The 27004-nt window shown below is 40.2% G+C and overlaps 2 protein-coding genes across 8 annotated transcripts in view; both read left to right on the top strand.

The window, feature by feature from the left end:
- The window catches only part of BOD1 (biorientation of chromosomes in cell division 1), an 81500-nt gene extending 64437 nt beyond the window's left edge, over positions 1 to 17063 (top strand). The window contains exons 3-6 of one of the 6 annotated variants that reach the window (XM_078661625.1): positions 9917 to 9982; positions 13703 to 13756; positions 15610 to 15693; positions 15822 to 17063. In XM_078661625.1, coding sequence (XP_078517751.1) covers positions 15881 to 16387 — 507 coding nt within the window. In that variant the 5' untranslated portion in view covers positions 9917 to 9982; positions 13703 to 13756; positions 15610 to 15693; positions 15822 to 15880 and the 3' untranslated portion in view covers positions 16388 to 17063. The remainder of the gene's footprint in view (positions 1 to 9916; positions 9983 to 13702; positions 13757 to 15609; positions 15694 to 15821) is intronic. The other 5 variants (XM_078661623.1, XM_078661622.1, XM_078661626.1 and 2 more) reach the window with 5 other exon arrangements.
- PTPDC1 (protein tyrosine phosphatase domain containing 1) overlaps positions 1 to 27004 on the top strand; it is a 353990-nt gene that overhangs the window by 66875 nt on the left and 260111 nt on the right. The gene's annotated exons all lie outside the window — the stretch shown is intronic.

Raw genomic sequence — 27004 nt, 5'->3', positions numbered from 1 at the left:
CAACCTACTGTACGATTACAACACAGATCAAAGGGCAGAGCTAGGTATTTTCGCATTACGTAGGGTGAGCAGTGTGTGAGCATGCAGGGTGAGCAGTGTGTGAGCTAACCATTCACAAACAATGTTTATATACCAATTGCAAATTAAAAAAATAAAATAATGCAAAGCATTGTCATTTACAATGTCAGTAACTCAAACTTTAATGCTGCGAGACCTATTGCATTGTAAATGCTTGGTTTTCTTTCTAACTGTCCTTTCCTATTTCATTTTCCAGAATCTAACAGCCCCATCCTGTCAGCAAAATCGCCTACTCATATTTGATTTGTGTTAGTCATTCACTGTAATGTTTTTTCCACTGTTTCTACTACATTGCCCCCAAGTGCAATGGCATGTACACACATTCTGCCATTGCTGTCTTTCTTTCTAATCAACATCACCTGTCCCTTAAGTATTGCAATTTCACATTTTTTATTAGATTTGTGGGCTTGAATTACCCAACCTGTAAAGCGTGGCCTCCACCGGCATACATGACATGGAACCACTTGGTTCTCATCCCGTCATTACCTTGTCCTTTGCTAACTCTTACTGGACTCTGTTTCTATTTTTTACTAACCTAACAGCCACATTAATAATTATTTATGTTAAAATACTTTGTAAAAGAATCTAGAACTGAACAGGCCCTTTCGGATACTTGCCTCTCTCCTCCTTTCTCCTCCTTTCTTCGCTGACTGAAATGCCCACCATCCTATGTCTACATACCATCACCCACTGTCTGGCAAACTTTGTCGTTGGTTTCGCTACCAGTCACCCACCCCTTCCAGATCTGGTTACTCAATGCTTCTCTGCTCCGCTCTCTGACACAAGTTTGTTAATCTCAGCATCAACACAGCAGCACCTCATCAGTGCATCACCACCAGTGCAGCACCTGCACATCACCGCATCACCATAACAACATTTCTGCATCAGCACAGCCAAGCCTCCTCATCAATGCACCACCACATCCCTCACCTCAGCAGCAACTCAGCACCACTTCAGCATCCGCGCAGCTCCACCTCAGCATCAGCACAGCATCAACTCCGCACCACCTCAGCACCAGCGTAGCATCACCTCTGCAGAGCACCAACTTGGCATCACTCAGTACCACCTGAGCACAAGCGCAGTACCACCACCTCAGTAGGACAAAGAAACTAGAAGACATGTTTTGTTAATTCTTTTTTTTAATAGGGTCATTCAGTTGTACATAATGTCTACTTGGTTATATATAAGGTATCAAAAACGCTTATTGCACTGTTATATAACTTTTAAACATACTGCACTGCAGCCACAATGCTCTCCAACATTTCCTAAAGGCATTGGCAAAGCCAATTAACCTGGCTAAAACAGTTATAAGGTGCCAGAGGCAAGACCTATTGGCTATGCCAATGCTGGTCCTAAATGCATTGTGTAACTTACTAAATGTATCAGTTTAGTATATCGTGTCTAGTCTTGCGTCTATTCCTATATTGTTATTTACACATTATTTTACCAAATGCAATTTTAAAATGTATATTTGTTTTAAATGTATATCAAGGACTTTGTCTTTATTTAAAGCCGTTCCTTAATAAGTGCAATAATTGGAATAAATTGAATGTTGCGCTACATTGAAAGTGGATGGCCAGACATTCATGTAGGCTTATGATCACGCAAGCTGCAACATTCAAGACGAAGTGATGCTTCTTAGTCTGATAGTGAGGTGTCCCTAAATTCAGATGGAAGCAATTCATTTCATAGACTGAGGTGAAAGAGGCTAAAGATATTTCATGTATTACAAATACATTTCCCCAACAATCTGGTCTTAGAAACCTGCAAAGGGACACCAAAGGGCTCTTAGTAGTATAAAAATAGGAGGTTCATTTAAGTGAGGAATGCCTTAGTTACTGGCAACAGAGAAAAGGGAAAAACTGAATAATTGCTGTTGTAGTAATTTGGTTTGGTTGGCTGCAAGGTTAAAGGTAAAGCAAACATCTAGAAATTACACAAGAAGCCTTTTAAGCAGACACATTCAGGTGGCTAACCTATTCAACAGTTTTTACCATGAAGTTTGGAGTCCTCTCTAGCAGCAAATGCACTTCCTAACAAAGGGATCCACAAAATCCTCTCAGTACACCACAATATTCCTCAAAATACCAAGTACTTTGTTCTTTCGCAGTTAGATGGGACGGTGTTGAATCCATTAGATACACATTTACTGTGTTATTTTGCAAGCTTTCACATGGGTATACAAGTACTTGGTCTAGAAAGAGAGAATCCAGTTCCTTTGCCTGTTAAAAATATTATGACTTTTGGCTTTATCAATTTATTCTATGGTAGTGTGAAGTTTGATCAGGGATTGAAGACTAGGGTGCAAGCAGCCTTTGAATTTTCTTCTACCTTTTTAGGGCTCGGCCTACATCCCACGAAGTGGGTGTGGCTTCAGAGTCCTGTAGAGAGCGGTCCGACAAGCTAACCTAGACATTCCAGAGAAGCGCGTGATTTCTGTTCGGAATTTATGGCAGCTGCATGTCAATTGGCCCACGCATGGCTGTGTTTTTACAAGCCAGCACGCAATAGGCCATAGGCTTTTGAGCTGCTCCGCTTCCTGCATATTCCGTGCGAGGACGCGCACCAGAAGTCTATATTTCATCAATTACCAGCTATCAGGGGCTGCGGTAATTAAAGCCAGATGTTCGCGCATTCACGTCTATGCACTTACTCTTTTTTTCACATGTGTGTGCGCGCATGCTGGCTCCCTGCCAAAGCTTTCTTTGTTTCATACGTGCAATATTTTTTAGAATTGGTAACGGTAGGCAATGTGTGCAGTCCACTGCAACGTGTTTTATTGCCAGCAATATGCACGGTATATTTGGAAAAATGGGTCATTTAAGGGAGTTTAGGACCAATCATGAATAAGAAATACGGTCCGTGTTGGCCTCGCGAAGGGCCTTGCGCTTCTCTTAAAATGCAGTGTTCACAGCGCATGTCTGAGTGGCATTGGTTTATTACATTCGTTATGGTTCACAGAGCGACTACGTTATAATGTATCCCTTCTTTTCACCCATTTTGTTTGAAACGCACAGAAAGTTTAACATGAGTAATTAAGTTGCGGCACCCGACGTCCAAGTGCAAACGGCTAAATACCAAAGTGTGCAACACCAAGGGACGAAACATAACGTACTTATAGCAGCCTGATGAAGTCCGTCAGAGTTGGGAGTCCGAATGGCATGAAATGCGACTCATGACTGATACTCTCCAGGCTGTTTAAATCGCGGTGCACTTCGGGGGCACAATGTTTTAAAAATAATAATAAATTGAGTGCAGAGTAGTGTGAGTGCAGAGTAGTGTGAGTGCAGAGTAGTGAGTGCCGAGTGCCTGTTCCAGAGAGAGTCCACACCGACCCCACTAGTAGTGAGTGCAGAGGTAGTGAGTGCAGAGGTAGTGAGTGCAGAGGTAGTGAGTGCAGAGGTAGTGAGTGCAGAGGTAGTGAGTGCAGAGGTAGTGAGTGCAGAGGTAGTGAGTGCAGAGGTAGTGAGTGCAGAGGTAGTGAGTGCAGAGGTAGTGAGTGCAGAGGTAGTGAGTGCGCCGAGTATTGAGTGCGCCGAGTATTGAGTGCGCCGAGTATTGAGTGCGCCGAGTATTGAGTGCGCCGAGTATTGAGTGCGCCGAGTATTGAGTGCGCCGAGTATTGAGTGCGCCGAGTATTGAGTGCGCCGAGTATTGAGTGCGCCGAGTATTGAGCGCGCCGAGTATTGAGCGCGCCGAGTATTGAGTGCGCCGAGTATTGAGTGCGCCGAGTATTGAGTGCGCCGAGTATTGAGTGCGCCGAGTATTGAGTGCGCCGAGTATTGAGTGCGCCGAGTATTGAGTGCGCCGAGTAGTGTGTGCGCCGAGTAGTGAGTGCCGAGTGCCTGTTCCAGAGAGAGCAGGGTATGCTTGTGCGCTTACACGGTGCACTGACACACAGGAGCTAAAACAAAGAACAGCTGAACACGTGGGAGCTTCATGGAGGCAGCCGGCCCTCGTGATGGGAGCAGCAAGGAGGGGATGCCTCAACCAATCAAGCGCAGCTACTCGCAACCTACTGTACGATTACAACACAGCCCAAAGGGCAGAGCTAGGTCTTTTCGCATTACGCAGGGTGAGCAGTGTGTGAGCGTGCAGGGTACTCCTCCACAAAACTCACGCTATATACGGCTGAAAAATAGCACTAGGCGAGGATAATGAAATTCAACAGTACTGCGAAAGCATGGCTTACATTACAAACTAAGTCTTGCAGTTGCCCATTGGAAATGACAATGCCATTTATTTATGATTTAAAGAAATGTCATGAAAAATGCCAATAGCTCTACCTTTAATGATGCCGAGACCATTGCATTGTAAATGCTTGTTTCTACCTGTCACCAGGGGTCCAGTGGGTGCCTCTCAATTATTTAACTTCTGCACACCATGGCAATCAGTCTCTAAAGCTTACAGTCTTTAGATCCTGCAGTCTGTGCTTTGAGGTTCATACCGCTACCAGCTGTTCATGATGTTAAGCAGATCTAGAACAGCAGCCTGAAGCTTAACTCTGACAAGACGGAAGTACTAGTCTTTGGAAACAAGACCTCCCCATGGGATGCCACCTGGTGGCCGACCGAGCTATGGAAACACCTACACCTATAGACCACGCCAGAAACCTGGGGATCACCCTGGACGACAAGCTCAATATGACAGCACAAGTCAACACAGAGAGCACTGCTGCTTCCACATTCTAGGCATGCTCAGAAAGATGGCTGCCATAGGACACCAGACAAACTGGCACTCAGGCACTTATCACAAGCTGATTCGACTGCGGGAACTCACTTTACGCCGGAATCTCCAAGCAGTTCATACACACTCCAGACCATACAGAAAGCTGCTTCATGACTTTTCCTCCCACGCTGCACCCATATCTCACCTCAGAGCTCCACTGGCTCCCTGTTCAGTCATGCAGCCAATTCAAACTTCTCACACACACATACAAAGCCTTGCACAACACTGGACCAGAATACCTTACCAGCATAAATATGCTTCCATCAACCAACCACCTACGCTCAGCCTCGCTCTCGCCTGCATACACCCACCGCAGTCACATAAGCAGAGCTGGAGGAGGGGGTTGTTCGCCAACATTGCAGCGAAATCTTGGAATGAACTCCCACAACAAATCAAAGCCACTTCCTCACTTCTTGAGTTCTGCATGAAGCTGAAGACCTGGCTATTGGAATAATCATTCGGACTACACACCTGCTCAGGCCCCTGGATACCTTCACGGTTGATTGGCTCACTCGACACATCGACATAAAAAAATCTGCAAATTCATTACCACATGCGACCACGATTAGACCCTGGTAGAAACAACTTGGTTGCTTAGAGACTCTGGGACTCAAGAAGATACTTACTATTCTCTGTAATCTGATAAGCAAGGTTCTTCTAGATCGGTACAGAGTTAATTGGCCTGCAGCAAGGCTCTTTGTAGGTGAATAGTAGTTTTCTTTTGGTGCAATAAACGCTTCCCTTAAACCAATTTATTTCCAACATTTACTGTAAAGTGACCCCAAAATAAGTAGTGCCGTTTCGCCTGCTCATTTCTTACTGAAATTTCATCAGGAATATCTCTTTGATTGAGAGCTACTTTGTCCAAGAATTCTCTGTAAAATGTCACATCTTAACCTTCTCTTCTCACCACTGTTGAGTGTGGTGTCAGCAGCCTTGGTTTATAACTATAGGAACAAGTTGGTCCTCAACTTCTGAGTGGGTAGTGTTTTAATCGCTTCTGCTTCCACGCTTGTACAATAGAGATACTATTTGTTCTTTTCAGGAAGCACCAAGACAGTTTAGGCATGTTTCATATTTACATGGAGTCTTTGGCCCATGTGCTATATCAATTCAGTATTAAAATCATCATGCATACTGATGACCCCCAGCTATTTTTAGTCATGATTGTTTATTCACTGCAGCTAGTCGAACCACCACAAAAATTACATTTATAATCATGATGTACTTATGAATGGTTATGTACGTAACCTTGCCAAATTTTGGACATACTGATATTTATTTTAAAAAGTGTGCTTTATGTTCAGATTTCTAATCTGATATTATGCACAGTGCAACTGTTGACATGGATGTAACAAGGTGGCAGAGCCCTGGTAAACAGAGGTTAGTAGAATTGATCTACCGTGCACATTTAAAGTGTGTCAGATAGCTTAGGCTATTTTTCAGAACATTGTGGCATGAAACTGTGGCTTTATTAAGAATTGGGGAGAAAGGGGTTGAAAACGAAGATTTTTTTCCTAAGACTCACCCATAGCTGACGGAAGCAAAACCAAACAAAACAACTGCACTGACCTGCAGTCTCATCATGGATCTTACTAACCAGGTTATCTAACTGTCCTTCACTTGTTAACACAACGTGAAGTCCTGCATCTCGGTGACCACCAGCGCTTCCATATTACTGCATTAAGTTTGTGAACATTTAACCTCCTTAACATTCATACTTGCAGCATCCTGAAAGCACTTAGAAGACATTATACTTACATTCCAGCGTTCTTTAGGGTCATTTAAAGTTGCATGTTCAGTTATGACTGTTGCCATGCCACATCATCTAAAACCCTGATGTCAGAGCAGCAATCGGAAGTGTTCCCTGATTGTAGTCAGCCACATTAACTGCTTTCTAGTAGTGCCCAATCATGTGGCTAACATATCGAATTTCTTATAAAATACTCAAACCTATTGTTCCTCTCCTGTAATAACACCTCCGCATCTCTCTGGTTAATTCCTTGATTCAGGCAAGGATCGACTGTGGCAATACGCTTGTGCAACCTGCTCTCAAGAAATACAACACCCACCTCCAGTTGCAGAAAAATGCCAATGTTCTATACTTTGTGGAGAAAACGACACCATTCGGTTTCCATGAAAGAAAAATCTTCGTTGGCTTCCGCTACATTTTAGAATTTCGTTTAAACACGCAACCATTGTTTATAGAGATGTTTATTCAATCTCTCTTGCACTTACGGTGAAAACATTCTATGTATAAACCTTCCAGAAGCCTATATTTTGAATACCTTTTTAACTACAAATTCGCAAAACATGTACCTCAATTTCAGAGACCAAGATTTCTCAGATTCAACTACTATACCTGTAATATGCTTCCATTGTTCATTCAAAGACTGTCTTATCTGTTGCTTTCAGAAAACCCCTTATACCCTCTCTTTGGTCATTCTCTTCCTTTTAAAACCACCTTTTCACTCGAGAAACAAATTATTTGGTGTATGCACACTTTATAATTGTTTTAATTATGATAAATATATTTTCTTCTCTAGATTTTAATATTACTTTTCCAGATTTTAATTTGTCTGATCAGACCAGCAAATAGTTTGTGTGGTTCTCAAATACTTATGAGACTTAAACACCTAAGCATCATTTGTCATCACCAAGTCGTGGTGGGAGCTGGATATAATTAAAGGTGATAATAATTAGTTTGAACAGGATTAACATTTCTTTTGGATACCCACCAAAACTTTGTGCTATGGCTGGTCGATCCAAATCTTTCCAGTGCTATTTTTCGCAATTTTTTTTATCCTTTTGGTTATTCTTGTGTTTTTGAACTGTCTCCTAGTTGCAGTAATTCAAAACCAATGTCAGTGCCACTAGGAATCCTATTTTTCGGTGAAGTACTGTAAATTATAAAATTTGTCTATACTTTTTCACACTGCTTTATTGAAATTATGTGAATTTAAAAAATATATTTTTTTTAACTAAAATCGTTTTTATTGAATTTTCAAGAAAAGAACAAATACATATTAAACACGGTGATAATTTAATAATGATCACAAGAATAATGTCTAATAACCAGAAAAAAAAGAAAAAGAAAAAACAGCAAGGTAGAGGGACATCCATAATTTCCTATGTTCTAATCTACGCCAAGGAGAGGAGTGAAGAGAGATGTTGTCAGCCCCTCTGAGAAAGGACAACCATTCTTGCCACATCCTAAAGGAGACTTCTCAAGAGTTTTTCCACTTATTGAGTACTATTTTACAGGCCAGAGTGAGCTTAAGGTCTAACAAATAACGGTCATTCTCGTCTGGGAGCATTGGGTCCAGAAAGCCTATCAAGAAATAGGAAAATTCCCTTGGGGGCTCAATTTTGAATGTTTTGCTTACGCCTTCATAAATTTTGTCCTAATATGTTTGTACGACGGGACAATGGAAGAGAATGTGTGGGCAAGGTTACCAACGTGAGAATTACAATTCCAGCATGTCGGGTTCTGTCTGAGGTTGAGTTTCAAGATCTTCTCAGGGGTCCAGTATGTCCTGTTTATTAGCATTAGCTTAGTTTGGGATAATATTGGTGATATTTTATTTGAGAAAGGAGTAATATGTATCTTGTTCCAGTTGAATGGGATATCTCTGGAGTTAGATTTGGATTCCCATTTTGCTTCACACTTCATGTGAGGTTTGCGAGGTTTAGGGGGTAAGAGTTTGTATATTTTAGAAAGATTTTATTGCAGGTCTGTGACTGTCATGATTTGGTGGTGCCATGTATTTTTTTGTTGTTGTCCGTGTGTGTGACGTGCTTGCACTCGCTTGCCGAAGGCAGGCTTGTTGACTTTGTCACTGCTTTGAAGGAATCACGTTTCCTGACTGAGTTGCTCTCTCATGTGGCAATCTTTCATTATTCGCCTGCCCTAGATGTATAATGTACTATAAAACTAAAGTCCGTGAGATATGGTTACATTTTCCCTTCGATGGTTCTTGACCTTTTGACTTCTGTAGACCCCTACCTAATCATTACTTGAATCGAGGATCCCCACTGAGTCATTAGGGGGAATATATGACGTTACAACGAATTCCGTTGCAACGCATGCCTTTACCACGCATGCGTTACAACGGAATTCGTTTACCACGCATTACATTTACCACAATTAATAGCGTGGTGACGTCATACGTCGTTAAGAGAAAACTGAAGTTTGTTTTCCGTTTTCTCTTAAACGACGCTGATACCCGACGTGACTTCAGGTGAGTTTCTTTTTTGGGGGGGAGACCCTCCAAAGCCCCCCTTTTTTTTCTTTTTACCTTTACCACATATACCTTTACTACAAACCTCGTAGTAAAGGTATGCGTGGTAAAGGCTTTCGTGTTAACCACGCATGCGTTGTACTGCATGCGTGGTTAACGATTTAGTTGTAAAGGCTTCGTTGTAATGGCCGTTTCCCATTAGGGGAAGCTAGAAACCTCTCAACAATACACAGTATAACATGAATAAGCGTTGATCAAACAAATAACCCAAATTAAACGTTTTATTAAATTAAAAAACAAATATAACCAAATAAAAAAAAATTCTTTATTGGAAAGGTTGGGCTTTTTTAAAATCAAACTGAGGACACTGATCGTTAATACTGCATCCAGTTTGATCGATTTGTACTGCTCAAACAAATCAATCGGAGGAAGCCAACAATTTCTTACCCTCCAATTTCAAATACCTACCCATGTAGGGAGCATTTTGAAATGTAAATTTTTACATTTTGCTTCTTTTATCTGTATAGACTTTACCTGAGTAGGTGTTATGGACCCCAGGGGTTCCTGGGTCACAGGCTAAGAACTGCTGTTGTAGGTATATTGGGAAGCTGGAATTGTGCTTGTCTTTCCCGCCATACACCATTCTATATGTACATGTTGTTATATTTATTTATTTAATTTTGAAAAAGTTATAACGTTTTTCACTCAATTTTGTACCCACTAAGAAGAACTAACAAAAAAAAAACTTACCATTTACCTCTTTCTGACTGTGCTATTTACTGCTCAAAAGACTAAACCACAGGGCCGCCCTACCACCTGATTCCCCCCAAGCCCCCTTCCTTGAAGTCATTGTTCCCCCTTTCTTACAGATATCGGATTCCGCTTCGAAGAGCACTCAGTCACATCGAGGATCTACAAAGTTAATTTATGGGTAGGTAAGCAAATGTTTTACTTATTACCCCAGAAGTGAGTGTGAACTAGTTTTGTTTATTGTTCAAATTGTTCAGATTTTTACGTAGCCAGTTTTGTGTTTTTTCTTTTTTTTTCTTTTTTTGTGCCGCTTCTGTTAAAGTATGTATGCAGGATGTGATGTTCGTTGCCTCGTCTTGCACAAAGTAAATATTTTTGGGTCAAATGTTTACATGCATTACACAATATATATATATATGATTAAATACTCATAATTGACTTAATGTTTAGATTATAACATCCACCTTCTTAAGAGACAAAAATTACTTGTTCCTTGTGAGCCTTTTCTTTTTTTATATATAAATGGGATTCAAATGGGATTTTTTGTAACATTACTTGATTGTGTTCACAATAATAAGACTCCGTTATAGACAAAGTAAGCATTATGGCTTTTGGTGTTTTACCACCAGCAACTGAAATTGATGGTGAACCACAGGAAAAATAAGTGTTTAAACAGTCACCCCTAACCCATGTAGAGAACCTCTTTTTGTTTAATGCACAAGACAAAAAATGTGTAAGAAGTTGACATCCTGCATAGTAAATGAACTCTCCAAATGCACCTTCACAGCAAATCAATTTGGATGACTCCAAGCACTCATCTGCCAGTTTTCATCAGTAGACTACTGAAGATATTCAAAATTCACCAACCAGGTTTTCATGCACAATACTAAGATTTGAGCGATTCTGAGAGAGAGAGAGAGAGATAGAGAGATAGCGAGAGAGATAGAGAGATAGAGAGCTAGAGAGAGAGAGAGAGAGAGAGAGACTGACTGACCACTTTTCCCCCCACCCCCCTCGTATTCACAAAATTAATACCTTGCCAGCAGTTCTAAGGTAGTTGAAATTTCTGTGCGACATGGATGCTTATGGTGCTAGTAGAAGCTTTTCCACTGACCTGCATGTCGTCTAGTGGTGCACGTAACCAGGCTGATAACACTGTTGTTGTTGCTTGCCGGTGTCAAGTACATGTTTATTTTGGTTTCTCTGTCCCTTAGCTTGTTTACCTGGTACTGCTCTGCCACATGGAATAGATGTTGTTGAGCAAACTTCAAAAGAACGACCCTCACGGCATTCAGCATTTAACCCTGAATGATGACTATTACACTGAACTTAATTTTTCCCTCTACTAAGTTGCCACTTGTTATCCAAGCCTTATTGAAAACTTTCAAGCTGCCTCTTATTAATTTGTAGCATAATTGTGGTGTCATTGTCCTCCAAAAGTTGGGTTCTTAAGATGTCTAGTAATAAATATAGGAATAAATCAATTGCTTTAGATCAACCATCTATGGCTAACTAGATAGCCTTTTTTTCTCAATCTTAAGTGAGGCATCCATCAACAGGTGGTTCTCGTACTGTCTCACTAAATGTTTCAAATCCGATATAATCTACAATTTAACCGATTAACAAAAGATAAAGGTAAAATTTGGAAATGACAAGAAGTTAATGTGGGGTTACTGTTTAGATTTCAATTTTGCCACTGGTGGCCTGAGACTTAACCTTAAAGTTGACCCTAATAATGAGCACCTACAACACCTCTTTAGGGCAGCAAAGTCGAGCAGCCCCAAGACTTATTCAATCAATCAGGTTTGGTAAAATGCAACTACTCACCCGTGAGGGTCTCAAGGCGCTGGAGGTCGTATAATGTTAGTGGCTTGGAAAGCAATGGACGACACACTGCAAGAAAAAAAATCAATGTCCAGCTAGTACAGTTATTTATAAAAACACAATACTGTACATAAAATTCAGATTGCCCTTCCAGTATTTCACTGATATGTCATCTAGAGGTCATGGCTCCTTTGAGGAGGTGGGGCTGCTTCTGCTGTTCTACTAGGGCACGTTTTATTTGATAACTTAATGTGCAAATGGCTCTTTGTCAGAAATACCAGGGAAAATGTCGCTGCAGCCCACACAATCTTATCTTTTGGCCTGAAGTTTAGTTAATCCAGGCTCACTGGAGCAGTGCATCCCCTCCCTTGCTTCCTCCACCTGGAGTGAGAAATGTACAGTACCTTCTTTGTCATTGATTGTGTTTTTGGGGTGCAGGCATAGGACACTCCTCAAGGTGGTGTGCTTCAGTGCATGGCCCACCGAATGAAAATCGCTTGATCTCTATCCTGATCCAGTGGACATAATTGTGGGTGTAGTGTGTGTGTATATGCATACCTTGTTAGGTGAGCATCAGCACCACCTGTACTGGTGGTGAAGCAGCTGTGTGAAAGTTGCACAGCTTGTAGACCAGTGCATCTTCTTATGCTGTACCTTATTCGTGCCCAAACATAAACCACTTCACCCAAACAGAGCTATGAGCCTATCCAAAGTCTTAATGGTCAGCTGTAAATGTCCTTTCAGGCGACAGGATAGCTTTCTCCTTGGCCCATTGGAGGGAACTGCTAAATGTGGTCACGGTGCTTTCAGTGCCTCACACTTCTAGGCACTATTTTACTTTAGCAAAGCTCACAGTTGGTTTTCAGGAGTGCCCCAAAGTCGCAGACACTGCAGCTTCTCAGTAGGCTCTGCAGGGACAAACTAGTGACTAGATCTCACCCTCTAGCTTGAGGGATGCAACTCTTCCCTGAGTTGCAGCAGCAGTTCATTGCGGCCTTAGCTCCTTCGGTGTCCCCCTGTCTTCTACGTAGTCCTGCAAGAGGACCCCCTAATGCACTCCTCCAAAGTAGTCTGTCACCATCTTACTTCAAGGCAGGCACCAGGACATCTTCTGTTGGGCAATAGAACTCACCAGTTTTCTGGTCCCGAATCTGGCAAAGGAGACTTGATGGTTAATGCCTCCTCCCTGGTGCACAAAAGAGTTTCTTGTTTGCATCTAGTGGGGACACTGGATTTTGATAGAGAAATTCTGGCTTGAATTTCTCTCATTTCTTGAAGTTGAAGACAGTTTTTCTGTATTCTACCAATCAGCTCTGATATAGCTTTGGGTAGTTCTTGCATTTTACTTATTTCGCCAGACTGGTATAGCCCTTGTCTTTGTCTTTAGGTGTCTGTTAGAAGATGACTGACTTCGAGTCTCCTGTCAAGGGAGACCTAAAACAAGAGCACAAAAGAGGGATAGATGGCCCACGTAACTACATGTTGACGTGTGAGTGGTAGTCCTTTCAGTGATCAATGGGTTAAGAATGGGCAGAGGAACGCACTCGAGCTTCAGAGACCCTCTGTCTCCTCTCATCCACACCCTAGAATCTGAGCCATTAGAGTATCTCTGAAATGTCCTGTAAGAGCACTGCATCCATCTGGGCCTTCTCTCTGCTCCATCCTAGATACCAGTTTGGTTAAAAAAAACAGTGGGTACATTTGTGACCACACCCAATCTATACATATCATATATTTACAGAAGGTACACGTATTGTGCTGCTCATAGGTAGAGCTAAGGACCGGATCTGGGAATGCAGGGGAAGTCAGTAGGTGATGCTTCCACTATAATCTTGTCACTGCCACCACTCCGTCCTCAGCAACCCAGTTAATAGGAAGGTACACCTAGAGTGCCGTCCCTGTGCCTAGAATCTCAGGCCCCTGGCTTCCATGTGAAGGAATTAAAGTGTGTTGTAGTCTTTGCACTAGAAGTACAGTAGTTCTTCTTATGACTAATTTGTAGCTTGTGTTTTAGAGATCATCTTTTCAGTTTGTAGAATTTAGTTTGTTTGCTGAAAAATTAAGATTTTCTTTTTCTTTAGGTTATCACGTAGATGTCTCAACCTGAATCCTGAATTTTCTTGCTTTGTTGTTCGGTGAGTACGCCTATTTAAAATGCGTGAATTTCCAAACACAATAACCTTGAGCATATAAAGTGTACCTAGAGTACAGTCAGTATAAGCAGAACTAATACAAGATGGTTCGTCATTAGTGTATTTGCAGTGATGCTATATTGTATTTGTTTTTTTAACCATGCATTCCTGAGTTAGCTTACAGAAGTAAACAGCGTAGCAGTGTAGCTTTGTGATTTAGAAACCCCAGCATAGTCCTAAGGGTGCCGTGCATATTTCAATTGTCTAATAGGATTGTCTTGCTTACGTCAGTGATGTGTTTTTTAATTAGAAAAATTTAGTAGCATTGAAAATTATTTAAAAGTAGAGTTGTTTAAGTTGTCCCCATTTTCTTAAAGAATTCGCAATACATTGTTTTTTAATGCAGGGAACAGTATACAAATTATGAATACATAGAATGTATTAAATAATCATATTAAAACCACATTCCAATCTATTGGCTGGGGAAATATCTCTTTACACTATGTACACATGTGTAGGACATAGTAAGCATTTTATTATTTTTTTATTAGTGCAATGCAAGGTTATTAAGTGATCTCCCAAAAAATACTGCTATAGTTTAGATATGTCACACAAAACCGTGCCTATATTATTGCACCTTTTTGTAGAGTCTCAGAAGTCATAACGACCTAGGGAAATTTGGAGCATGTATCCCAATCAAGACCATGGCATTTTGTTTTGGCACTTTGGCCAGCAAAAACAATCATTATCCAGTATTTTGTTTGTTTATTCGCTGAAACAAAAATTATTAGAATGCATTCAGTGTATGCTTTTCTTATTTTTCTTTTCAGCACCCAATACTATAGCGTTTTTGATATAAAGAAAAAAATAAGTTTACTCTATAGTTTGTCAATACAGTTTTGCTTGTGGCAGACATTGTCATAAATGTGTTTCCTCCTTTTAGTTTTTAAAACACTTTGGTTGGTTGTTTCTTACCTGAAATTGCTAATTTTGTCACTGGACATTTTAGGTGGAATTAATCTTTGAATATACTTATTCTTTTGCTTCTCCTTCGATTTCAAGGGAGAATATTCTTAAAATACATTTGACATTAATATTTATATGGGGTCTACGTCTGTACAAGAACTCACAACACACTGCTAACATTTGCAAGCTTAATCTCATTTAATAGGTGCAGTATATTGCTACAAATCTGTGCAAAATCTACATTAAAAACACCCACTTCTCTCTAGTAAATTACAAAGGAGTTATGTATTAAGTTTATACTTTTTAGCAATAGTTTAAATGTGTACTGGACATTAGCCACAATAAATAACATTGTAAATTGTTAAACCGTTCAAAAATGTGTTTGAAGAACTCCAGTTTCAACATGTATCTGTCCATCTAAGATTATAACACTTGTTCTGTGAGTTGAACAACTTTTCTAATGTTGCTCTATGATCTAGCCAGGTTCCCAAATAGAATAATATTTAATAGATCCTGCAGGGGATATCCGTTAGACGGTTGGCATAGCGACCCCAATATTCACCAAATTTGTATACAGTACATATTTGCATTCGACGTTATTTGAAGTGTCCAGCAAATACTTTTAAAATTGGTAGGTTAGTGATTGCAAAGATGTGTAATTGACTTGGCTTTTCTCAGTAATTGCTAAGCTGCTCTATGCTAGTCTCCTATTGTAATCACCACTTCATTGTTTTCTGAGCCTGCCTACACGATAACTTGTATGACAGACACAGTTATAAATATGAGAATACAAGTTACTTAACTTATGGAAATTAGCATCACTCTTTTAGGGACTGTTGAGCTTGTTATTGGTTTTGTTGTAAACATGCGTGTTTTATGTTGTCCCCTAGGTGGCGGCTGTAAGAAAAGATCTGGTTATTCACCAAAATACAAAAACTGATTTAATTCATAAACAAATACATGTGTATTCCATGGTGCGTTTATTTGTATTACTAAAACACTCAGTTGACTTAATTTAATACAAGAAATAAAAGAGTATTGATTTAATTTGCACAAGCATGAATATTGACTGACAAATTGTGATTTTTTAATTTTTCTGCAGACGTCTGAATACGTTTTGTGAAGGCGGTCATCTTAACTGGTTGAGTTTGGACTCCAGACATGGCAGAGGGCAGTGGAAGTAGCACAACTGGCTCTACCCCATCAGCAGGGCAAATAAATCCAGCATCCCTACCACCAGGCGACACTCAACTTATTGGTCTCATAGTTGAGCAACTCAAGAGTCGTGGTCTCTTTGACAGCTTTCGCAGAGACTGCCTAGCTGATGTTGATACGAAGCCAGCATACCAAAATCTGAGGCAGAAGGTAGATAATTTTGTATCAACACACCTAGACAAACAGGAGTGGAATGCAGGAATGAATAAAAACCAACTAAGAAATGGATTGAGGCAAAGTGTGCTTCAGTCAGGGATGCTGGAAGCTGGAGTGGACCGAATTATTTCTCAAGTTGTGGATCCAAAAATGAATCACCTCTTCAGGCCACAAATAGAGAAGTCAATTCATGAATTTCTAGCAGCTAATGCACAAGATAATGGGTCAGCTCCCCATCTATCCCATTCTCTTGTAGAGCCCAATATGCAAGATCACCCAGCCCAAGGAAATGTGTAACTTGGAGAACGTGTAGCACAACCACTTATATAAATACAAGTTACATTTTAGATAGTTCAGCATCCAGTTGTTCATCAATTTACACTGTTCTAGAAAATGTGCATGGGAATAAACAATTCAGTCAGATAGGGATATATTGCATGAGCTTTTGAGAGTGACTGGGAAGGACACAATTAGAATTCATTTGGATGTACTGCTTTTGTGATGGAATTTTTCGATTTTGAGCATATTATGATTCCACTTCATGTGGAGTGTGGAGGTGTAGAAAAGAGGTTAGCTCTTTTTGGCTTTTTAATAAGGCTCAACATGAAAGTTTGTGGTCGTTTTAAAAATTATTTCAGCCTGGCACTTCCAACCGCAGCCAGAAAATATACACCTGGTTATGCTGGAAGGCAGAATGGTACTAGTGTGAATATTTTAACTCTTCCGTGTTTCCATTGTAACAGGGTTGTTTCGAAGTTCCAATCTGCTTTTAGAATACTGTGAAATGTTGAAATACATAGCTTTTCATGGGTATATGATGCCAAGACACATTTCAGGGTGTCCATGAAATGTTTTAAAGTCTACTTGTTATATTTATAATTTTATGTTAAAATCTGTTGTATTTTCCTCATGTGCATGCAGTCTGATATCTGTTTTTGTACAACGTTTTCAATAAAATTAAGTGTTTATAGTGGATGTTTTCTTGAGCAATTACATGGTCTCTAATTACCATGCACATAATAGTAGTGGCATATTTACTTATTAAATTTAAACTATAGCATGACCATAACGATGCTTATGAACAATAACCATGACTAATGTGAGATTGATTGAATTAAGATCGCTTAAAGATAACAATTTTACAAAACCAGGCTGTGTAATGCGCATTGGCTTCTAACTGGCCAGAGTTTTTAATGGTAAGCTTATAGTGGAGTTCATAGCAATCTTCTAGCAACCAAGATGGTAGTACAGGAAATAATGCTGAAAATCTCCAGCATGACAGTCTGCAACTGGGAAAGTAACGGCCCTGATGGCAATGAAAAAAGTTAGCAATAGTAAACTATCCACAAAATGGACTAATGAAACAACAACTAGATGCAGTGCCATAGCGAGGTAAAACTAGGAGGTGCCTGACGTAAGCTACAGCCATGAGCTTGTTGAATAGCAATCCCAACAGGCTCTGCTTTTATTACAGGCTTTATTCACAGGGAAGTGACCTCCCTCCCTCCCCTCCTAACCCCTTCCCAAATATTCGCACACTGGGAGAGAACCTAGAGTGTATCCTCAAACATTACCCTGCAGGCAATATTATCCTATCATCCCATCAACTCCTACAGGAATAGGTCATAAATTGAGAACTAAAAAAACATGGAGAAGACGGCACATTCTGAAAAGGCTCATTGATAAGTGGAAGTGTCTTGTTTCCACAGACCATCAAAGTTGTTGGGTCTCAATGCATACATATCCATTAGGAACCAGACTATTTGCTTGCCGTAGCATTTATTAAAGGTATTTTTCAAGGGTGGCAACTTTTGAATGGCACTGGGGTTTTAGGAATTAGAGGGTTTTGTTGTATTGCATCATTTTTCACTGTGCTAGAAGAAACTGTAATATATTTGCCCTAAGAGGAGAAATTTGGAAACAAGTCTAGCCTAAATGCTACTGGGCCAATTCTCTGTTGTATTGAAAGGGTGTTAGCTGCATAAATTGAGAGTACTAACTAAAACTAGAGGAGTAGGACATGCGGTAGAGTGTCTTCTATTTTTAAGTCTTTCTTTAAAAAGTTTCTAACCAAAAAAAAAACTTGACGGTGTAAGAATTGTTAAATTACTGCTGGTATACACACACTTAGTGGCATTACCTGTGGGTGGCTTTGGCACCTGTCTCACAATAGGGTATTCAGTGCATAGTTTAGTTTAGTGTGATCAGCTCTGACTAATTGTATTTGTTTAGAGCTAGACTAACTCAATTTGGACAACTCACTGTAGGTTTTCATCTTAATTAAGCAATGCAGCTTAGCTCAACTGGGAGTGTGTTCTTTAACAATGGTGTCAAAACTGTATCCACTGTGCTACTACCTGTGCTCCACCACTTTGGCTACTGGCACCAATTATAGGCGAGGCAATAGTAAGTTTTGGCCACCATCCATCTTTAATGCAGCTACCCTAGTCGGTGTTGCTGCAAAACCAATACCACGATTGGTGCTTGGCTTTCTATTTCGCCTTGTAGGGTTTCTGGAGCGCAAATAATACACTCAGATACACTGTATGTAAAGGTTGCAGCCCATTGTGCAGGCATACTACTGACCATACCACCACCACCAGCAGCTTGGCAGCTTTAGGATATAGGACATTGCTGGTTGAAGAATGCAAAACGATGAAAGAACCCTCTCGGAGCCAGGAGGACAGGGTCTTCAAGATTACACCTCCCCTAAGCAAACTCAATCATTTATATAAACCATGTGCTAAGTGTACAGAAATTAATGTACAAAATGAAACATATTATTTATTGAAAGATAAACAAATAAAATACAAATATTTAGACCATAGTTAAAAACAAGACTGTCAAACAAGGGATATTACATAATAACTTTTTAAAATATGTGTTCATTGTTCAATAAATGATCTTTCGTTTTGTATATTTTGGCACAGTAGAAATTAATTATTGGGTTTGCCTAAGAGGTGTATTTTTTTTCTTGTCACACCTGGTTGAAGAACATCATGCAGGGCTGAGAGCTAATCTGCTCTACCAAAACATTGTGTCAGCGATTCAGTCTTCCTTCAATTCTGTTATTCTAAGACTGCAGTGACTGGCCTTTTAGGTCAAAGCTAGGAACGTGGACCCAGGACTGCTGCATTCAACAGTCTATCTGTAAAGCTTCACAATCACTGGTTGGCTGTGTTTTGAGGGCATACGCCTCACAGCTGAGCTGGTGACACAGGGCAGTGTGGCCTCTGTGGTCTCTAGAGCTTTCCATCACCAAGAAATCCTTTCACTAAATTTCCATAACTACCTAAATATTTTCTTTTGCACTTGAGCTCATCACTTTTATCCTCTGCAAGCAGGGGGTTTGGGCGTCTTCTTACAATGTTAAAGTAAAATTACAAATCCCATAATGCTGTACGCTGTTGTATAAGAAGCCAGGACTGACCGTTTAACATAAACGTATTACAACTGCTTGCGCGCATAATCCCGTGCTCGATCCATTGGATGACAGTGTGCCATTGAGAATACCCCGCCCATCATTCTGTAACACATGTTGAGAGGCATCAGCACGCTGAACAGTGTGCAATCACTGGGTTGGATGTAGCGTCTGTTTATTAAACCTCTGCTTTTAAACGTATATACAATAGGATCCCACAGGTATTTTACTTACTGGTGAAATTTACTTTGCTGACTTCTGTTGTATGCCTCTACTATTGCATGGATTTCCTGAAAATGGTGTTCAGTTATTGTCAAGTGCTTCAGCATTTTGGCGCGTTGTGTTATGTTACATAATTGTGCAGTACTTGTTTTTCTTCATTTTCTCTGACCACACAGTTGACCATTGACAGGGTCACTCTAGCAATGGATCTCCTGTCCGCTGTCTCTAAATATACTTTGGCTGCTGTGGGGTATAAAAATACCTGGGTACCTTTAAATGGGCATATTTAGCATAAGATTTCTTTAGTGTTTGTACTGAGAATATCCCCTTGTTTCAACTAGGTTGCTCTGGCCTTATCACCCAGCTTGGGCCTGACTAACTCCTTTCTCACTGTATTCAAATGAAGTTCATATATCTCAGCACATGGACTGGACTTTTCAGGGGTCTTTTTGTGGTATGTTATTATTCGTAGTTGTCATGGGCGCACACGCGCGCATGTCAACTTGGAGTAATATTTACGTGGATGCCTTGTTTGAATGTAGTCGCGTGTTAGTGTGGTTGCTGCTGGCTGCCGCGTGTGAGTGTATGTGTTTGAATGTGTCGCGTGTGTGTGTGGTGACAGAGTTGGTGGCCGCGTGGTGTGTATGGGTTTGAATAAACGAGTGAAGATATATGGAAGCGAGAGGACAGTTAAGATTCATTCGTTTGTATCTGAGACTCGAACTGCATATGAAATAAATGTCTCTTCGGATCGTCTTTTGCCTCCTGTAATTTCTTCGTGTTTATTGAGAGGAAATATCTTTTGCAACATTGGCGACGATTGGGGAAGCACTCGCACGGAAAAAGGACATCATTTTGGCTTATTTTGATTATCTCATCTTACAGGAATTGTTTCCTCACAGACTATTGGCTGTCACTAATTCGGCAAACCTCTTCCTGCGCAACTCGTAACATTATTGGGCAATTATCATCCACTGGCGGATTACATTTCAAATTGCACTTTATCGTAATTGGCTGGATTTACTTGGTTTCACGAAGGCTTTTCACGAAGTGGGATCGTGATTGGCTGTTGGAATCACATGGTATCTAGAAGGTCTTCGTGAAAGGAATGATACCAGTTTGTTTTTACAGGTTTCTAAGTGTTCAGGAAGATTTTGGCAAAGCAGAATTAATTGCTTCAAGGCAAGTAAGTTATGAATTTACTTCTGTGATACGCACACACATATTTGCGTGTCACAAATTCAGTATTAATCATCTGTGATACGCGCACACCCTGCAAATCATTAATACTTATACCTATTTACTACAAATATGGCAGGGATTCAACCCCCACCTTCATTTCTCACTCTACCAGGAGAACCACAGATTGAATGGGATATATGGGAAGCGATGTTTTTGGCATATGTGGAAGTGCTTGAGGGAGACGAATGTGATCCAGACAGACAATTAGCGCTACTTAAACATTGCCTTGGTGGCATAGCCCTTAAAGAGTAAAAAAATGTACCACCTTTAAGTGACAGTTCGAATCTAAATGTGTATCAAATTGCTTCAAAACCACTCTCTATTAGGTATGGGAAGAAAATAAATATGGTTATGGAGCGATTTAAATTTTACTCCAGGAAACAGAAAATTGACGAATCCATTGATGACTATGTATCTGCTTTGGGGGCCCTTGCAGTCACTTGTGATTTTGAGCATATTAACTATGACCAAGTCTTAAGAGATCAGATTCTTATGCGAACAAATAACAAAAAGATACAACAGAGACTCTGGACCACATCAGATACGTCTCTTAATGCAGCCATAGAGATAGCGTAATCTATCGAACATTCAGAAAAGTTTGTAGATGAGATTAGGTCTTGTGAGAAGTCTGATGTACATATTGTTAGTAAAGAGAATGTTAAGCAGAAAGATTTTGATAGGCAGAAAAAGTTCACTAACTCAAGAAACGAAAACTATTACAGACCTGAGAACAGGAATGAAAATTATTACAGATCTGACAACAGGTACAGATGGCAAAAGCAAGACTCAAGGATGAACACTGTGTACTGTTTTAGATGTGGCAGCAGGTATCATTTGGGCAACTCGAAATCGTGTCCTGCTTTGGATAAAGTATGTGCTAGATGCAACAAGAAAGGACATTTCCAAAGGGTGTGTAGATCAGCTCCTAGGAGTTAATGTCATTCAGGAATATGAAGAATCAAATGATTATGACTATGATGTTAACACTATACTATGTGTAAATAAGGACTTTAGTAATAAGAAATTTCCTTCTTACCATATTGGAATTAATAGGATTCCTACCAAAGTTTTAGAGGACTCTTGTTCATGGTATACCATTTTACCTCATACCTTGGTCAAGACTAATTGGCCAGATACTAAACTCATACAACCTGACATTTCACCAAGTGGTTACACCGGACATACATTACAGCTCGATGGGTATTTCGTAGCTGAGTTGGCCTTTCATGAACGAAGTACACAAGGGAAAATATATGTTACTAAAGTAGGAGAAGCATTATTAGGTTGGCCTCATCAAGAGGAACTTGGTATAAAGCTAGATCCTAATGCTGACCCTCCTGTATTTTCTTTTTCAGCAAACTTAACAAATTCGGGGTCCACTAAAACTGCTAATGTTTCATTTGCCTGTGCAGTTGAAAAGAAATATCCTATGTTGTTTAGTGATAAACTTGGTCGGTATAGAGGTTTTGAACATCACATAAAAGTACATGCCAATGCTTTACCTATCAGGCATAGGGTTAGGAATGTTCCCTTGTTCTATCGAAATAAGCTGAAAGAGATGCTTAATGAGATGTGTGAAAAAAAAATAATTGAAGCTATAGAATCATCTCCGTGGGTTTCTCCAGTGGTGATTTCAGTTAAATCTGGGGGAGATCTCCGTTTGTGCATAGATTTGCGCAGTTTAAATAAAGCTATTTGTGTAGATTCTCATCCTCTACCAAATCTTCATGAGATAGTTTCAACCTTAGCTGATGCACAGGTATTTTCATGTTTAGACCTTGCAAGTGCATATCACCAAGTCGTTCTTCATGAGGAATAAAGAGATTTTACTGCATTCATAGCGCCTGAGGGGCTATACAGGTTTTGCAGGATGCCCTTTGGGTTGGTTAGTGCAGCAGCTGTATTTCAAAGGTTGATGAAGGAAACCTTGAATGGTCTTACTGGAGCAATAGCATTCCAAGATGACATTTTGGTTTTGGTAAAAACGAAGTGGAACATAACAGCAATTTAATGGAAGTACTGTAAGCGTTATCAGACAAAGGTCTAACACTTCGAGCAGATAAAATTTCAAAAGGAAGGAAGTGGAATACCTGGGGCATTGCATCAGTGCAGATGGTATCAAACTTAAAGCATCACATTTGGAGAATATCAGCAAGGCTCCTATTTCTGTAAACAAAGAGCAATTGGTGGCTTTTTTTAGGCTTAGTAGAATTCTATGCAAAGTTCATTCCAAACTATGCCACTGTGATTGAACCGTTTAGGGGTCTGCTAAAAAAGAATGCTAAATATGCTTGGACTGACACTAGGACTACAACTTTTACCACTGTCAAAGAGATGATAATCAAAGCTCCATGTCTTAAGCCTTTTGTTATTGGTAAACACTGTATTGTGATGGTGGATGCAAGCAATTGTGGGCTAAGTGCAATACTTATCCAAGAGGAATGGGGTAAAGAATGGATTGTGGCTTATGCCTCAAGAACGTTTAGGGAATCTGAACGTCACTATTCGGTGAGAGAGAGCTTCTGGCGTGTGTTTGGGGTGCTGAGCACTTTAGAGAATTTTTATGGGGTACAAAATTCACTATCAAATCTGATCACAAACCCCTTGTACACATTTTATCACCAGGTGGTGGACGCACACTGTCCTCCAGATTAGCACGTCTTTCATCAAGATTACAAAACTTTCAATATTCGTTAGAGTATGTTCCTGGGAAATCCAATGTTCATGCTGATTGCATGTCAAGACTTCCATTACCGTGTAAGGATTTTGACAAAATTTATACCGATGAGTGTGAAGTTGCACATGTATTATGTGATGTGAATTTGGTTTTTGGGGATAGATCAGTGGTACATGAACAGACATGGAATGATGAAATGGATAAAGATCTGGAACTCAAAAAGATAAAGGAATTCATATTGCATGGATGGCCTAATGAGAAAGAACTTATAGGGAGTTTGATGAGTTACCATAAGGTCAGAGATTAGTTGGCCATAGAGAATGGTATTTTAAGGGGCGACAAATTTGTTCCACCTATTGGTCTTAGGAAATTGTTCGTTGATTTTGCCCATGAGGGACATTTTGGCATTTCCATTACTAGGAGACGCTTAAAAGATAGTTTTTGGTGGCCTGGTATTGATTCATATGTCGAGCATCAAGTACGCCTTTGTAAATTGTGCAATAGTGATAAGTCAGCTAAAGCTTTGTCAGCTTCTCCACAACCAGTGGACTTACCTGTTTCTCCTTGGAACAAACTTGGGATTGATATTATCGGTCCGTTTAGTGTACTGCCGTGGCAATATTCATTTGGAATTGTACTTATTGATTATTTTTCGAAATGGCCAGAGATAAAGATGGTCAAGTAAGTAACATCTGATATCATAATACAATTTTTGGATGAAACCTTTTGTAGAGAGGGGATTCCCCAAGAGATTGTCACAGACAACGGTCCGCAGTTTATTAGTAAACAAATGGAGAATTACTTGGCAAGGTGTGGCATAATTCACAGAAAAATTGCTGTGTTCCATCCTGGAGCGAATGTCCAGATTGAGAGGTTTAATAGGGTTGTTAAGGAGGCGATTCAGTTAGCTATTAAAGGGGGATTGTGTTGGAACAAAGCTCTTCAGTCGATGTTGCTTTCTTACAGAACGGTCCCTAATGCTGTAACACAGTTATCTCCTTTTGAGTTACTAAGAGGGCTCAAGCCAAGTACGGAACTAGTACCATGGTGGTTGAAAAAGAAGGACAAGACATGGTCTGATTTTGCTGAGATTGATTTTAAAGAAATTTGTGGGAAGATTGAAGCTTATAAAATAAAAATGAAAGATGATTTGTTGAAGAATAAAGTGTGAGTGATACTTTTGTTCAAGTTGGAGACTTAGTGAGGTTGAAAAAGTGCACTTTTGTGCATAAGGGATTGTCCAAATGGTCTGACCCTGTAGAAGTGATTGAGGTATTCAAGAATGCTATTCGTGTGGAGGATGGCAGTGTTTGGAACTATAGCAGAGTATCCAGGTTTAAGGGCAGAAAGGATTCAGATGATAACGAGTCCTCAAATGTATTTTTAGATGTCCCAAATGCAGATGTGACTACATCTGACAGATTGCCAAATCAATTGAGTGTTCCTTTTAATGAACCTGGTGTTTCAGGTCATGCTGACTTAATGAGGAATTCAAGGGTCCATAAGTTACCTGCCAAATTTAAGGATTTTGTTTTGACTTAAAAAAAGAATATATATATATAAAAGGAGGGAGGTGTGTTGTATGTTATTATTCGGAGTTGACATGGGCGCACACGCGCGCATGTCAACTTGGAGTAATATTTGCGTGGATGCCTTGTTTGAATGTAGTCGCGTGTTAGTGTGGTTGCTGCTGGCTGCCGCGTGTGAGTGTATGTGTTTGAATGTGTTGCGTGTGTGTGTGGTGACAGAGTTGGTGGCCGCGTGGTGTGTATGGGTTTGAATAAACGAGTGAAGATATATGGAAGCGAGAGGACAGTTAGGATTCATTCGTTTATACCTGAGACTCGAACTGCATATGAAATAAATGTCTCTTCAAATCGTTTTCTGCCTCCTGTCATTTCTTCGTGTTTATTGAGAGGAAATACCTTTTGCAACACTTTTCATTGATAATCACTTGAGCGCATTCTAAGACACTGCTGGAGTCTTTCGCACTATACACCATAACACTCAAATCAGCGGAGTGATGGGTTCCATCCTCCTATCCTTGCTTTTCTCTGCGTTTGGTTTAAGTTCCCTGAGGATGAAGGAGCGCTCATCCTCTGAGAGCATTTGAGGTAAGACCAATACTAATTTCCATCACCTGTCTTATGCTAGGGGTACCCCATGACTCTCCTGGGAGTACTGTCACCATTCACTTGTTGTTCGCTCATCTTAGCTTCAGACAGTCATCAGTCGGAAATGAGGTGCCCATCGATCAGTGATTTCTATTTTGAAGCCTACACCAAGATGACCAGATATTTGAGGGTTAACCTTTCACAATCTGATTTTCTACTCTGAGGTGTGACTTACCTGTGAGTGATGTGCGTACAGGAGCCTGTAACCCCTCTTGGGCTAATCCAAAGAGTAGCTCCAGGTAGTAATTTCAAATTCTGCTCTACCCAGCAGCTCAGTCTTAGGTGGGAAAGTCTATTTGGGAACTCTTAACAGGAGGGACTGTTCAGCCATTCTTCCTTCTCCAGCTTCTGACTCCAGATTCCCTGGTCTCCCTGTCAGAGAACCAGCAAAGGAGACTGAACATTCTCTTTGTGATGTCACAGGAGCTGCCACGAGAGGTTAGGTCATGTGATCACGCTCTACCTCTGCAAACTTAGTCTTAGTCCTACACAAGGGAAAATAAAACGACTTCAGATCTGCTCCCAACTTGGTGTAAGACTTGTCCTTGCTGGACGGGTTGTGGTTTCTTAGAATGATAAGAAATTATATAATTGTTATTGCTGCCACTTTTTAAAACGTATGGTTTAATATGTACTCGCTAGCAAATTTCTTCCAAATTAACATGCTCTATATTTCAGAAAATATGTTCTTATCTGATACAAGAACATTCTAAATGGCTGTTTGAGGGTCCAAGGTTTTAAAAAAAAATTCAAACACTTTGGTGCCTCTGAAGTGCTTACTCTCAGAGGAATAATGGTCCTACTCTACGTATGCAAACTTTGTGTGGCTTGATTGGCTGCTAGATTAATAGATGCTGTAAATATAGTTTTCTTTGGTAAATAGTTTCTTTAAGGACGTGCTTCCTCAGATCAGAGGTGTCTCTTTGAGGATGGTAAATGGCGAGTCTCCATTTTGAAATATACTTTAAACACTGGACCCTAGATATTCAGTGGGATACACAATTGGTGTACTGTATGATGCAGTGCTTTATATGTCCGATTTGTGGTTATGTGTAATGTTTCATGGTGGACTTAACTTTTGTGCTCATAGCAGCATCCTGTACCTCTCTGATCTGCATTGCTTGGCACTCATTTTATGTTGTCTGACACTTACGTGTGCCACTCACCACTAGATTGCT

The sequence above is a fragment of the Lissotriton helveticus genome, chromosome 9, assembly GCF_964261635.1.
Source record: "Lissotriton helveticus chromosome 9, aLisHel1.1, whole genome shotgun sequence".
NCBI classification, from domain to species: Eukaryota; Metazoa; Chordata; class Amphibia; order Caudata; family Salamandridae; genus Lissotriton; species Lissotriton helveticus.
Note: the sequence above shows the minus strand (reverse complement) of the source record. Positions and strands in the feature narration are given on the sequence as shown.